General features: G+C 42.9%; 2 protein-coding genes across 4 annotated transcripts in view; one reads left to right on the top strand and one right to left on the bottom strand.

Moving 5' to 3' along the window:
* Riok1 (RIO kinase 1) overlaps positions 1-12,830 on the bottom strand; it is a 23,753-nt gene extending 10,923 nt beyond the window's left edge. Inside the window, exons 1-8 of one of the 2 annotated variants that reach the window (XM_021215618.1) lie at positions 12,285-12,830; positions 9,427-9,625; positions 6,410-6,500; positions 5,568-5,637; positions 4,425-4,467; positions 2,200-2,292; positions 587-699; positions 423-503 (exon numbers count right to left, since the gene is read on the bottom strand). In XM_021215618.1, the coding sequence (XP_021071277.1) occupies positions 423-503; positions 587-699; positions 2,200-2,292; positions 4,425-4,467; positions 5,568-5,637; positions 6,410-6,500; positions 9,427-9,625; positions 12,285-12,355 (761 nt within the window). In that variant the 5' untranslated portion in view covers positions 12,356-12,830. The remainder of the gene's footprint in view (positions 1-422; positions 504-586; positions 700-2,199; positions 2,293-4,424; positions 4,468-5,567; positions 5,638-6,409; positions 6,501-9,426; positions 9,626-12,284) is intronic. The other variant, XM_029547566.1, reaches the window with a different exon arrangement.
* Positions 12,745-13,265, top strand: part of Cage1 (cancer antigen 1) — a 33,495-nt gene continuing 32,974 nt past the window's right edge. For both annotated transcript variants that reach the window (XM_029547563.1, XM_029547565.1), the window contains exon 1: positions 12,745-13,035. Coding sequence is in view for 1 of the 2 variants with exons in the window: in XM_029547565.1 (XP_029403425.1) it covers positions 12,999-13,035 (37 nt within the window). In the remaining variant the exon portion in view is untranslated. The remainder of the gene's footprint in view (positions 13,036-13,265) is intronic.

Genomic DNA, 13,265 nt, shown 5'->3' with positions numbered 1-13,265 from the left:
CTCTGCCTCTCTGCCTCTGCCTCTCTGCCTCTGCCTCTCTGCCTCTCTGCCCCTGCCCCTGCCCCTGCCCCTGCCCCTGCTCCTGCCCCTGCCTCCGCCTCCCGAGTGCTGGGATTTGAGGTATGAGCCACCGCTGCCCAGTTCCCCTGTAATTTTTTCAAATGACAGTATTACCATCACTGTTACTGTCTTAAAATCCTATAAAAAGCCTTATCTCAAAACAAATTCTATATGTTTTCACATGGCTGCAGGCTCTTCAGAATCATAAAATTCTCGTCTACATAGTTAAGCACAGTAACAAAGCTACATGGTTTGTTACTATGGTTTGTTACATGGTTTCCCCTCTGGAAAGGGCAGGGCGGACCAGACAGACACAGTTATGCATATGTACTACAGACCCCCTCACACACACCACCAGTTACCTGCACAAATTCCTCATCTCCTTCTCTGCCCACGTCTTCACCATTTTTCTAGGGTTTCCTTTACAATAGCCACGACGGAACCTAGAGCAAGTAAACCTTTGTTAATCACTGCATTATACTACTTTAGCACTTGAGGGTAAAATAATTCAAGAATCTGCGCTCACCTGAATTCCCCAGTCACGTACTTATCACGATCTTTGAACATCAAAATAGAAGTTTTGTATATTTTGATTGCTCTGCTCTCTCCACTGGGTGTGCTAGCATAGTATACATTAGCCTATTTTAAGCAAAAAACAAAGAAAATGAATCGTGTTAAATAACTAGTGTCAGTGATTCTACCCTAAAGTGTACTGAAATGACAACACAGTCCTCTCTTGAAGGTGAGAATTAAAACAGGAAACACTGTGTGACAATAAATATACCTCTAGCATACATTCATATGCCACCCTATGATATTCTGGTCAATATGGGGCCCTATATGCCACAGTGCGCTCATAAGACCTTATCACCTAGAGTGATGCCATAGCAGTTTTAGGTTCCTAGTACACAAAACCGCACTTTTTCTGTTACAAGAGGCACACTAGATATAGAATTTAAATAGCATTGGTTTCACACATATATCTCCGATGAGAATTTTCTTACATCTAATTAACTTCCACAGAAAATGAGTTGCTAATTATTATGGTCTAAATGAGAAATGTCTTCCACAGGCTCATGATTTGGAAGCCCTGGGCCCCAGCGGGTGGGCTTATGTCTCAAAGCTTATGGAACGTTGGGGTATTGCTTTGCTGGAGGAAGGATGTCACAGGAGGCAGGCTTGGGAAGTAACCGCCTGGGCTTACTTCTAGTCTAGCTCACTCTGCTTCCTGCTTGCCGTACTTTCTCCCTACCGTCATGGACCCGAACTCTCTCAAACCCTAAGCTGAAATAAATGCTCCTCCTTAAGCTGTATTTTATCACAGCAAGGGAAGAGTAACAACATACTGTTGTTGTTTTGTTTGTTTTTTTAAAGTCACACTTAGCCTTTAAACACAGCACATAGGAGGCATAGGATCTCTGAGTTCAAGGCCAGCCTGGTCTACAGAGTGAGTTCCAGGACAGCCAGGGCTATACAGATAAACCCCATATAGAGAAAAAAAAAAAAAAGTCACACTTTTTTTTTCTAGACTTACAAATAAAGAAACAAGTCTGGCTAAGAGAAATGAGCCAATAGTAGTAATTTAAATTGGGACTCAGGACCACAGTAATCTGAAAATCTAAGCTCACTGCTCTACACACAGACTCAACAATACAATAAAGCAATCACAGTAAGTTACACATACAGTTTCTTAATAACTGACTACCAAGCAAGATAATTTCAAGATACACTGTTAATAAACTATCTGGTGTATTCTCTCTTTTTCTCTGTGTAGTCCTGGCTGCCCTAGAACTTGCTTTGTAGACCAGGCTGGTCTCAAACTCACAGAGCTCTGACTGCCCCTGCCTCCGAGTGATGAAACTGAAGGGTGTATGTCACCACAGCCAGCTTTCTTTCTTTTTTGATAGGGTTTCTATAAGTATCTCCAGTTGACTTAGAATTTGCAATATAGACCATGCTGGTCTGGAACTCAGAGATCTACCTGATTCCTCCTCCCAGGTACTGGGATTAAAAGTGTGTGCTACAAGGCTTGTCTTTCTTTTCTTTTTAAAGGTACAAACTATAAAGAGCCTTAGCTTTCTTGGGTATTTGAAACAAGGAAACTAATATGAAAATACTCTCATCCCAACAAAAGCTCACTTCTTTTCCAGTGCTAATGCAGCCATGTATCTCTGATATGTGGTCTTTATGCAACAACTTGAATAAAATCATCCTTGTTCTGGGATCCAAAACCTAAAAATTAAAAAAATATATATATTTTAAAGTATAATCATGAAAACAATCATACAAAATTAAAAAAAATCAAATATATCAAGAGAGATCAAGATGGCTCAGTGAATGAAGGTGCTTGCCACCAGGCTCGTGACCCAAGTCTCATCATCCCAAAGCCCACATATAGGTGAGTGGATGGAACGAACACCACAAAGTTGTGCTATGACTTTCACAGAGGCCCCATTGCACAGGCACTGCCTTCCCCATCATGAACACAAACAGTTCAGTTTGGTTTCTGTTACTGTGATAAACACCATGACCAAAACAATGTGCGGGAAAAAGATGATCTCATCTTACTCTTCCAGAAAATAGTACACGGCTGAGGGAAACCAGGGTAGAAGCTTGACGCGGGAACTGAAGCAGAAACCATGGAGGAAAGCTGCTGACTGGCTGGCTTTACACACATTGCTCAACTTGCTCTTTTTATTTTTAAGATTTATTTATTATTATATGTAAGTACACTGTAGCTATCTTTAGACACACCAGAAGAGGGCATCAGATCTCATTACAGATGGTTGTGAACCACCTTGTGGTTGCTGGGATTTGAACTTAGGACCTCTGGAAGAGCAGTCAGTGCTCTTAACCACTGAGCCATCTCTCCAGCCCTCAGCTTGCTTTCTTATACAACCCAGGATGCCCAGTTCATTCTTACACTACCCAGGTTCAGGGTGGCATCACCCTACAGTGGGCTGGCACACAAACTTGCCTACAAAGCCAATCTGATAGAGGCAATTCCTCCCTGAAGGTTCCCTTTTCCAGGTGGCTCTAGTTTGTAGTAAGTGGACAAAGACAAAAAAACCCAGCCAATATAACATATAGTAGCAAGTTAACACTATAAATAACCACTTTCGTGTGCAATGATTCAATTGCACAGACTGGTTCTCTACTGCAGCTCAGCTTCTACTCCCTGGGGCAAAGCACAGAAGAGGTGCTATAGGTCAACAGGTTACAATTTCAAAATGTGGAATTGTACACATGCATATGGGTACAGGAGAGCCCGGATATGCAGCAATAATAATATTCTAAACTTTTTTTTTTTTTTTTTTATCATTTCCTTCACATCAAAAAATCTGGATTGGATGGCATACACCTTTAATACTAGGTCTCAGAAGGCAAGAGGCAGGCCTATCTGTGTGAGTTTGAGGCCCTCCTGATCTACACGCCAAGTTCCAGGCCATCTAGGCACACACACACAAACTTCAATCATATCCTGCTGCCCATCAGAAATTAGGGGCTAGCGCCCCACCCCCTCCAAAGAACAAAACACATGTGATTTCTAAACAAAGAGGTCTCTAGTTAGAAATTTGAAGGTTCTTTAAAAAAAAAAAAAAAGGTACTGGAGAGATGGTTCAGTGGTTAAGAGCACCGACTGCTCTTCCAAAGGTCCTGGGTTCAATTCCCAGCAACCACATGGTGGCTCACAACCATCTGTAACGGGATCCAGTGCTCTCTTCTGGTGTGTCTGAAGACAGTGACAGTGTATCATATACATAAAATAAATCTTTAAAAAAAAAAAAAGAAAGAAAGAAATGTGAAGGTATCAGCCTTTTTCCCTTTTCCTTCATCTAAACACGCCCCAGATACATGGCAGCTACTTAACCTGCTTTATGGCAGATATTCAACCTATTAACAGGAAAGAGAATAAAACTCCTACAGATTTGCTTAAGAAAGATTCTGGTCGCCGGGCGTGGTGGCGCACGCCTTTAATCCCAGCACTTGGGAGGCAGAGGCAGGCAGATTTCTGAGTTTGAGGCCAGCCTGGTCTACAGAGTGAGTTCCAGGACAGCCAAGGCTACACAGAGAAACCCTGTCTTGAACACCCCCCCCCCCCAAAAAAAAAAGATTCTGGTCTAAAAGTCTCTATCTTCCAAATTTCCGAGAAGAGGAAGCACTGCACAGTAGCTTCGAAGGTTTTGGAAGCTGTTCTGAAAGGGCTCTGGCTCTTCTCATTTTATACAGCAAAATGCTCAACACTGAACTTGGCACAGTGCTTACTCAGGAGTAATTTTAGGTGAGGTTAACACAAACAAGGCACAATTCAAAGGGAAAAGGAATGCTAATTTCAAACCAGACTGTGAGCACTTCAAGCATACCTGTTCTACGGTTGCTCTGTCGGCCTTATCTTTAATTCGATACCTGAGTGGAACAAAAAAGTATAGCAGGCATATTCAAAAGTGAGAAGCCAGAATGAGACTTCTACATGTGCACAATTTGGTGACAACTCTCAAAAAGTTTTCCATTCAGAGACATAATTTGATACCACTCATCAGTCAGTTTAAACTCCATTTCTCTGAGGATGCAAGTAATTCTCTTTAGCAGGCATGTCCAACCTTTGTTATTTCTTTCCATTTCAGTTTTGAATCTTTTTCACTTATTTTCTTATAAATGAATGAAGAGTAGGTAAGAGCATGCCACGCTGCATGTGATGGCCAGAGGACAACTTTCGGGACTTGGTTCTATCCTTCTACCACCAGGGATCATACATATAAATGCATATATAAATATACAGATGTGCATATATGATGTTATATATGAAATATGTATTTCACATATGTATACAGAAGGAGTGTGAATGTGGAAGTCTTCCCACATCCTGAGGCGTTAAATAAAAGAGCAATGGAAGGACAGTGGCAGGGAAGTGTGGAGTGTCTGTGCTGTCCTTTAATGATCCTACTTATGTGTGAGGCTGCGTTTTAGACTTTTATCTCAAAATAATTTCCAAAGGCAGACTCTGATTTGCTTAAGCTCATCCACTAGATAACACAATCCAGCACACTAACTTGAGCTAACAAGGGCTCAAATACAAAAAGTCAGGCAGACAGATCAGTGAAACACCAAGTGGCTGGCCAAAGTGTCTCGCAGAAAGCAGTTATCCCTGTGGACTTGGTAACAAACCAGAGAAAAACTGATTTTAATGTTCAGTTCTGACACTGCTAGTGGATTAACCTAACTTTCTATACTGCAATGATCATCCCACTTATTAACACATAAGAGAAGTCAGCCAGACCTCAGTCAGCTGGAGTCTACAAACACTCACCCTGATGAAAACACATTTATGAACTTCACGAGATCCCACCTTTACTACTTAAGACTCATTCACTATTTTGATTTGCGAAAGTAAAGCACACACTAAGCTAATAAACAAAAGCACAGGAACATCCCCTGCAGAACAATTCCACTGCCCAGGCAGGAGGTCAGCCTCTGCCAGCCATGCTTTATACTGAAACATTACTTACGATTCTGCTTCTTTCTGTCTCAATTTTACGGTGACTTTATTTGTCACAGAATCAGTAACATTCAGCTTATCTAAAAAGACAAAACTCACAATGTAAACAAGACAAAGGACAGAAGACAGTAATAGTCACCTCTACTACCCTCCGCACTTTCTTAATAGAATTAGAATATACTTATGAGGTAAGCAGTAAGTTAACTTATTCTTTATCGTGTGCATTCTCAGCACTATAGTTGCTTTTTGAACCAGAATTCTAAAATTGTAGATATAGACAATACTCAAAAACACTGGATCTTCATAGTGAATCTCAGACACTTAATATTTTGTACAATATAGATAACATAACTGTCTGAATTCAAAGTTTAATTCTGCAAGCTTCAGTTTCTTTTCACATTAGAGATACATCATGATGACTAGGAAACACTTCTATACATTAATTTGATATTTATGGAGAATATACACGAGACACTGTTAGGTTTACAGAGTCTAAATGGTCCAAGCAGAAAACCATAGCCTTGCATTCTTAAAGCCTTAGAGTTCAATTGAGGGCTGGCTTTCAACTAAACCACTGATACCGCCTAACAAAATAGCATGTTTAGGCTGTTCTATGCAAACGGCAGTGAAGGACAGAGAAGAATTGGGGTGAGTACATGAAACTTCATATTCCCACAACAGATGAAAACAGAGAACGAAGTCACTAGAAGTTCCTTTTCTTCATTCCATCTAGAGTCATTCATTGACTCTATCACGGAGTCAGATACATTGGGTTCTTCAGCAAACAAAAGTGCCCAGCATTCAGAACAATTCTTCACAGCTCAGTTAGGCAATGTATTTTTAAAAACTTACTTAGATTGATTTTATTTTCAAATTTTCGCAAGGACTTGTCAATTGGAGTAGACATTTTGGCTGAATTGTAGTTAGAAGTCTGTCGATTTGCCTACAAGAAATTAGTTTAAAATATGATTAATGGCAAATTCAAGCTTCTGGTTCATAATTACACTTCTCTCCCCCACCACACACATGGAGTCAGAGGACAGCTTGTGAGTCAGTTCTCTCTTCCCACCCTGTCGGTCCCAGGGATTGAACTCGGGTTGTCAGGCTTGACACCAACTGCATTTACCTGCACAACAATCTCCCTGCTCCAGCTCAGTTAGTTATTAAAGCATCGTTACATACAGGAGCATACTAAAGAAGAAACAAACTTTAAGACTGTTTTTTTAAGGTTCCGAGAGCTGGAGAGATAGCTCAGAGTTAAAGCCACTGGCTGCTCTTCTAGAAGAGCTGGGTTGGATCCCCAGCACATACATGGATGCTCACAATCATCTCTCTAAGTCCAGTCTCAGGGGGATCCAAAACCTTCTTTTAATCTCCTTGGGCATTTCATGAACTGCCTGCACATGGTACACAGACACATATGCAGGCTAAACACCCTCACATACAAAAAGTAAATAAAATAGGGGAAAAAGGCATTTCAAAAAGGCGGCTAAGGTTACTGACACAGAATACAGGTCACATGTTATGTTCTTCTCTTCAATGTATTTTTTTGTTATGATGAATAATAACTAAGTAGGATTTTTAGAAATTTAATTGGTTTGTATGTTTGATACTTGAGTCTTCATTTACCTTCAAAGTGCTTAGTAAAGAGTTACGGCTAACTTTAGATTTATTTTTATTTTATGTGAGTACACTGTCCCTCTCTTCATATATACCACAAGAAGGCATCAGATCCCTTTACAGATGATTGTGAGTCACTATGCTGTTGCTGGGAATTGAACTCAGGACCTCTGGCAGAACAGTCAGAGCTCTTAACCTCTGAGCCATCACTCCGGGCCCCCCTTAAATTCATTCTTAACTCTGTATTTTAAACCTGACACTTCAAGAAAAGGAATGGTAAAGATAAGTATGAGGTTCAGCACTCACACTGCTGTTCTGTACAACCTTAAGTAACACCAAAGAGAAGCAGAAGCAATCCCTAAAACTCAGAGCGAATGTAATACAGATGTTAAAGACAGACCCAACCAGGCGGCATGGATACCTGTCTTTAGTCCAACAGAGACAGGTGAATCTCTGAGTTCAAGGCTAGCCTGGTCTATGGATTGAGTTTCAGGGTGGCACAGAGATACACAGGAAAACCCTGTCTCAGGGAGGAGAAAAAAAAAATGTTTAAAGTAGTACAAAACAATTGCTGACTCCCTCTTATATCTCGGCATGAAACTCTGAGGCTTGGTTGTCTTATCTGTAAAGAACTTAAAAAGATTTTTTTCTATTAAATTTAACATGAACTTTGTTTTTAGAATTAGTTATCTGACTTTATTTGCATGAAGGTTTTGTCTGCATGAATGGATGTGCACCACATGGTTTCTGGTGCCCACAGATGCCATAAAAGAGCATTGGATCCCATGTAACTCCAGTTACAGATGATAGTGAGCTGCCATGGAGGTGGTGGGAATTGAGCCCAGGTCCTTAGCAAGAGCAATATGGGCTCTAATCCACTGAGCTATCTCCTCAGCTCCTTTAATTTAACTTAAAATAACTTGGCTTTGAGATATAGATCAGTAGTACTTACCTAGTATGCAAAGGCCCTGGGTTTGATTCCTAGCACCATAATAAGCAAAAATCAGACCATGTTTCCTATCACATACATGCCAGACTGACTGACTTGACTTCTGCAGTTCTGGGATACATGGTAGGCAAGTGCTCCACAAATGCACTGTGTGCCCAATTATTATAACCACCAGCAACAAACAGTTAACAGCCAGCATACATACATACTATATACATACATCATAACACAATCCATGCTGAAATTATCCAAAGTTTCACCAGTGACTCAGTGTAGGAGTTACCAAAACTTACTTTTTATTCCAGGCTGGCCTTGAACTTGTGATCCTTCTAACCTCTTCTTCACAGGTAGCTGGGGCTACAGTACTGCACCACCAGCTCAGCTACACTTCTCTAGTTACCAATGAGTTTCAATGTTTTTTTTCCCCCTGCTGTGCTAGGAAGCCAGGGACAGACCCCAGAATCTTTTGTACGCTAGCCAAATGCTTTACTATTGAGCTACATCCCCAGACCCCTTTCTGTTCTGTAAATGGCCTACAGTTAATAGCTTAGTCATGCCCTTTCCTTTGTATATTTTTAAGTTCATTCATCCTATGACATTTCAGTAACTCTTAACATTTACTGATTATTGAAAGAATCCAAATACAAGAAATTATGAGAAATATGAAAAGAAAGAAAAAAAATCAGTAAAAGCCAGGGCTCTAAGACAATATAACCTACAGAACCACAAAGTCTTTTTAAAAAACTACATGGCCTGCAAAGATGGCTCAGCCCATAAATTACTGTCACTCAAGCCTGAGGACCTAAGTTCAGCCCTCAGCACCCACATAAAGATGCAGACTCAGAGTAAACAACTGTGACCCCAGCACTGGGGCAGCTGAGAGAGAGGGGGGTCTCTGGAAGTCATGAGCCAGCGGCTGGCTAAACAGTGAGCTCCAGGTTCAGTGAGATGTCTCCAAAAACAAGGTGGAGAGGCTGGAGACAGCTCAGAGATATCAGGACTAGAACTGGATCCCAGCACACACTTAAGAACCTGTTTAGATGTTGTGGATCCCTGTTTAGTTATTTATCTGTAACTCCAGCTCCAAGGGAGGGACCTGGTGTCCACTTCTGCCTTCCCCACATGCACACAGGTATGTGCACACACATGTGTATACAGTCACACAGACACATCCACACACATAAGAAAAGATAAAGTGGAGAACTAGTGAGGAAGACACCCGACATATTGCCCCCACACATACACACTTGTGCACAGACAAGACAAGCAGATAACACAGACTTAAGGATTCCTTACATACCTGATAGTTACTGCCGCCATTCCAAGTACAACCCTTGGTGAGTTTTCCAGTCGCATCGTCCAAGTACCAATCAGTGTCATCATCATAGTCATCTTCCTCATCAATCTCATCTTCATCCTTCACCTCTGTTGCATCATTCTGAAGGTTTTTAAGTAGAATGCCATCTTCTGCATGGATTGATTGCAATTCTTTGTTTTCACTAGGAACAAGAATGTTCTGGCATGTTTATCCATCCTCTAAAGGGAAAACACAACACACACATACACCTTACATTCCCCAATCTGCTTCATCTTCTTAATATCAAGTTCTTCTGTCTCTCCATCTGCAGCAATGCTTTATTCTCCACGCCCATGTACTAGTCAGTGGATGTTGGCTTGGCTTCTGCCTTAAGTCAAGTTAGAATTTACACTATCATCTTGGGTAAATGACCTGACTCTGATTAGTGCACAAGACCAGACTCTAGCCAAATCATTCATACACCTACTTTAAGGGGGGGGGGGGTAAATCAAAATTTGCCTTTCCTTAACTCTCTGTAATACCAGGAGCTGTAGCAAGACACTCCTAAGATACAAATAACTCCAAATCACCTTTATTTATAAAAGGAAGCAATGATGGAGAAGCCCAAGACTACCCAGTGAAGTAGGCCAAGTATAGGACAACAGAGGGGGGACTGTCTAGAGAAGAGGTCTAGAGAAACGGAAGTACAACCAATGGGAGGAGAGGTTCACAAAAGAATGCAGACCCTGTTGTTACTAATCTTCCTAGTTTTTCAAGAAGCTAAAACACTGGATATTTATGTAATTTTTTTCACATAATTGCCAGGTTCAATTTTTTAAACATTGTGCATTCCAAACAAAACATATTTACCACCAAATTCAATAAAATTCAATTCAGTGTTGCCAGCTTTGACCTTTCCTGCCTATGTCCCAGGTGCTAAGAATAAAGATGTGTATACCTCACCTGACCATAAAAAGAGCCATTTTTTTCCCTTGTAGTTCTGAGGACCCAGAGCCTTGCCCTCTCTAGGTCATCACTCTGCCACAGAACTAATCCCCAGCACCTCCCCCCTCCCCCCCTTTGTTGTTTAGTCTTGTTTGAGACAGACTCCCTGTTGGGTCTGGCTGCCCTGGAAGGCACTAGGTAGCTAGAGCTGACCTTGAAATCATCAATATCAGACGCTTCTGCTTCTAGAGTGCTGGGATTAAAGACGCTGTACCACCACACCTGAACCCCAACGGGTCTTAAATAAGTTCAGATGTCAACTCCAACTTATTAATCGGCTACAGCCCACAGGGCTTTAAATGCCCACGGGCATGAGTGGGAAGGAGAGACGATCATTTAATAACTGCAGTTTACTAGGACTTCATAAGTATCATACATAAATTACTCTTCACTTACAAATCTAATAATCTAGACAGGTATGTTAAAGGCTCAACTATGCGAATGCTCTCAACTAGTCAATCCCCTGCTGTGAGAATGTCTTGTATGGACCTACCTACCAGATACCACTAGCATCTCAGCCCAGGTGTGACATATAAAAATGGCTCTGGATTGGTGCAATGGCAAAATCACACCCAGCAGAGGACCACTGGTGTAGTCTCACAATATCCCGTGTGTCTGGGGCCTGTGGGCAAAGGAGGCTTGTCTCTTCTTCCCACTTACACGCTCCAGTAAGGAGTTTTCTGAGATGATGCACACATTCCTCAGTGGAAGGCTGGAAGTCTCCAGTTTCTCCTGCTAATCCCTACTTACCCTCTGTTTACTATATGTTACTGATCACTCATTTTTTTTCCCCTTTGTACTATTCACCAATTTTAATTCAAATAATTTACCTCACTGTGAGTATCAATCTCCCCTAGCAGAGGACAACCCTTGTGGCAATCAAAACGGCAGTCACCAATATTTCCCTACCAGTAGATCTGACACACAGAGTGGTCAATATATATATTTATCAAAACCGCTCACAATTGATAAGTAAAATCTATGTTATATAAAGTACGCAAAACTCTTTGTTGTTTCAAAATGGCTATGTGTAAATTTTCTTTTCTTTTGAACGGGAAGTTTTCCATCACTGCTTTCCTTTGTACCTCACATCCAATTTCACCACAAAACCTCAACACTGCTACCTCAAAGTCGTTCTACGACTGCAGTGCTAGCAGCCATCCTGTTTGAAGCTGGTTATTCATTTATTTACTGGTTCTCAGCGCCGCTCCTTCTCTCGACGAGCATCTTCTACGTGACTCACCAGTTCCTTTAATTCATAAATCAAATGACGCTCTGTGGCTGCTAAAAGCCCTCCTCTGGCCTATTAAGACCTGAACAGTATCTTAACTCCTCACAGCCACTTGGAAGGCTGGACCTGGCTGGCCTCCCTTTTTACCTCAATTCTCTCCGCTGCGCTGTAGATGCTAGCCTGTTGGTCTGCCCTGCTTTCCAAACAGAAAGTAGAGACTTCATTTGTCTCGTTCATCATACTATCGCCCGCGGAGGTAAAACTTTTGCTCCATGTGTATGGAACCCTGTATGAAGAAAGAAAAAAGAAAAAGAAAGAGAAGAGAAGAGAAGAGAAGAGAGAAAAGAAAAGAAAAGAAAGGAAAAGGGAGAGAGAGAAAGAAAGAAGGAAGGAAAGAAAGAAAAAGAAAGAAAGAAAGAGGGAAAGTGGGAAAGAGAGAAAAGGTCCACGTCCCTCAGTGGTCCCCAATTCTTCTCTGCTAAGCGTCCCGGGACCCACTGACAGGTAGCTTTTCAGGAGCTGCCCACCCCGAGAAAAATCCGAAGCCATCAGGTGTCAGCTCCCCGAGCCGAATGCGGAGCCGGCGGAATCGGAGGAGTCCCTGTGTCACCTCCGGCCGCCTTACCTGTCTGAGGAATCCGCGTCGTCAAACTGCCCGGGGACCACCGAAGCCATCCTGTCCAGACTGCGGTCCATGGCTAGAGGGGGGGGGGGGGTGAGCCTTCGGCGCCCCTGAGGCCGCGAGCGGAAGAGCCGGCTTCCTACCTAACGGATCCAAACGCGTCTCCGCGATTCCCGCCTCGCAAATCCCTCGGCAACCGTCAGACCCCAGAAGGCAGCGACCAGGCCCCACCCGGGTGTCAGGATACGGGGTTTCAGCAAACGCGGCCACCGACAGGCCGGAAGTGCAGCGCCGGAAGTGTGCCACCAGCGGCACCTCTCCAAGCCCTAGTGCCCTCAGGGAGCATGCGCGTGACGGTGGCCGGGAAAGGCCAATCCGCGCTGCGAAGTGGGCGTGGTGCGTTGTCTGTAGCGTGAGAGGTGTAGCACGCCTTGCTCCCCCAGCCTTGCGTGCTTTGCTCCACCATGGCGATCCCGGTCCTAGAAAGTCAGCCTGTGTTTTCTCCGGCTGCTCCTGAAGACTTGCGTCCTCTGACCTCCTTCCTCTGGAAGTCCCGTGCGGTCCGGAGGACGTCACACTGGGGCGTTCGAGCGCCCTGCGACGCACCAGTTGGTGCCCTCGGTGGGGACGGTTGGCAGGTGCTCTCCCTCCCGCGGAGCCGGCTTGCCGGGAGGAAACCCGGGATCCTTAGCCTGAGGCACGGAAGCTCGATGGATCATGGACGCGAGCACACTTTTGCTCTCTAGAAACGTTGGTGCGTTGTTTTGAGATGCAAATTAGACAACTGGTTGTTTGTTGTTGTGGTTGTTTTTTTAAGTTGGGAAGTTCAAGTTTTTTGCGTTTGGCCGGAACTCTCATGACACCACTTTCTGCCTTTATTTAAATGTTAAAATGTTAAGTATTATCTAGCGCGCGCATGTGTGAAGTTCAGAGAATAACTTGAGGGCTTACTCCTTTCTCCTTGGGTTCCGCGAACCGAACTCT

Source organism: Mus pahari, chromosome 16, assembly GCF_900095145.1.
Source record: "Mus pahari chromosome 16, PAHARI_EIJ_v1.1, whole genome shotgun sequence".
NCBI classification, from domain to species: domain Eukaryota; kingdom Metazoa; phylum Chordata; class Mammalia; order Rodentia; family Muridae; genus Mus; species Mus pahari.
The sequence above is the reverse complement of the archived record's forward strand: the minus strand, read 5'-3'. Positions and strand labels throughout refer to the sequence as shown.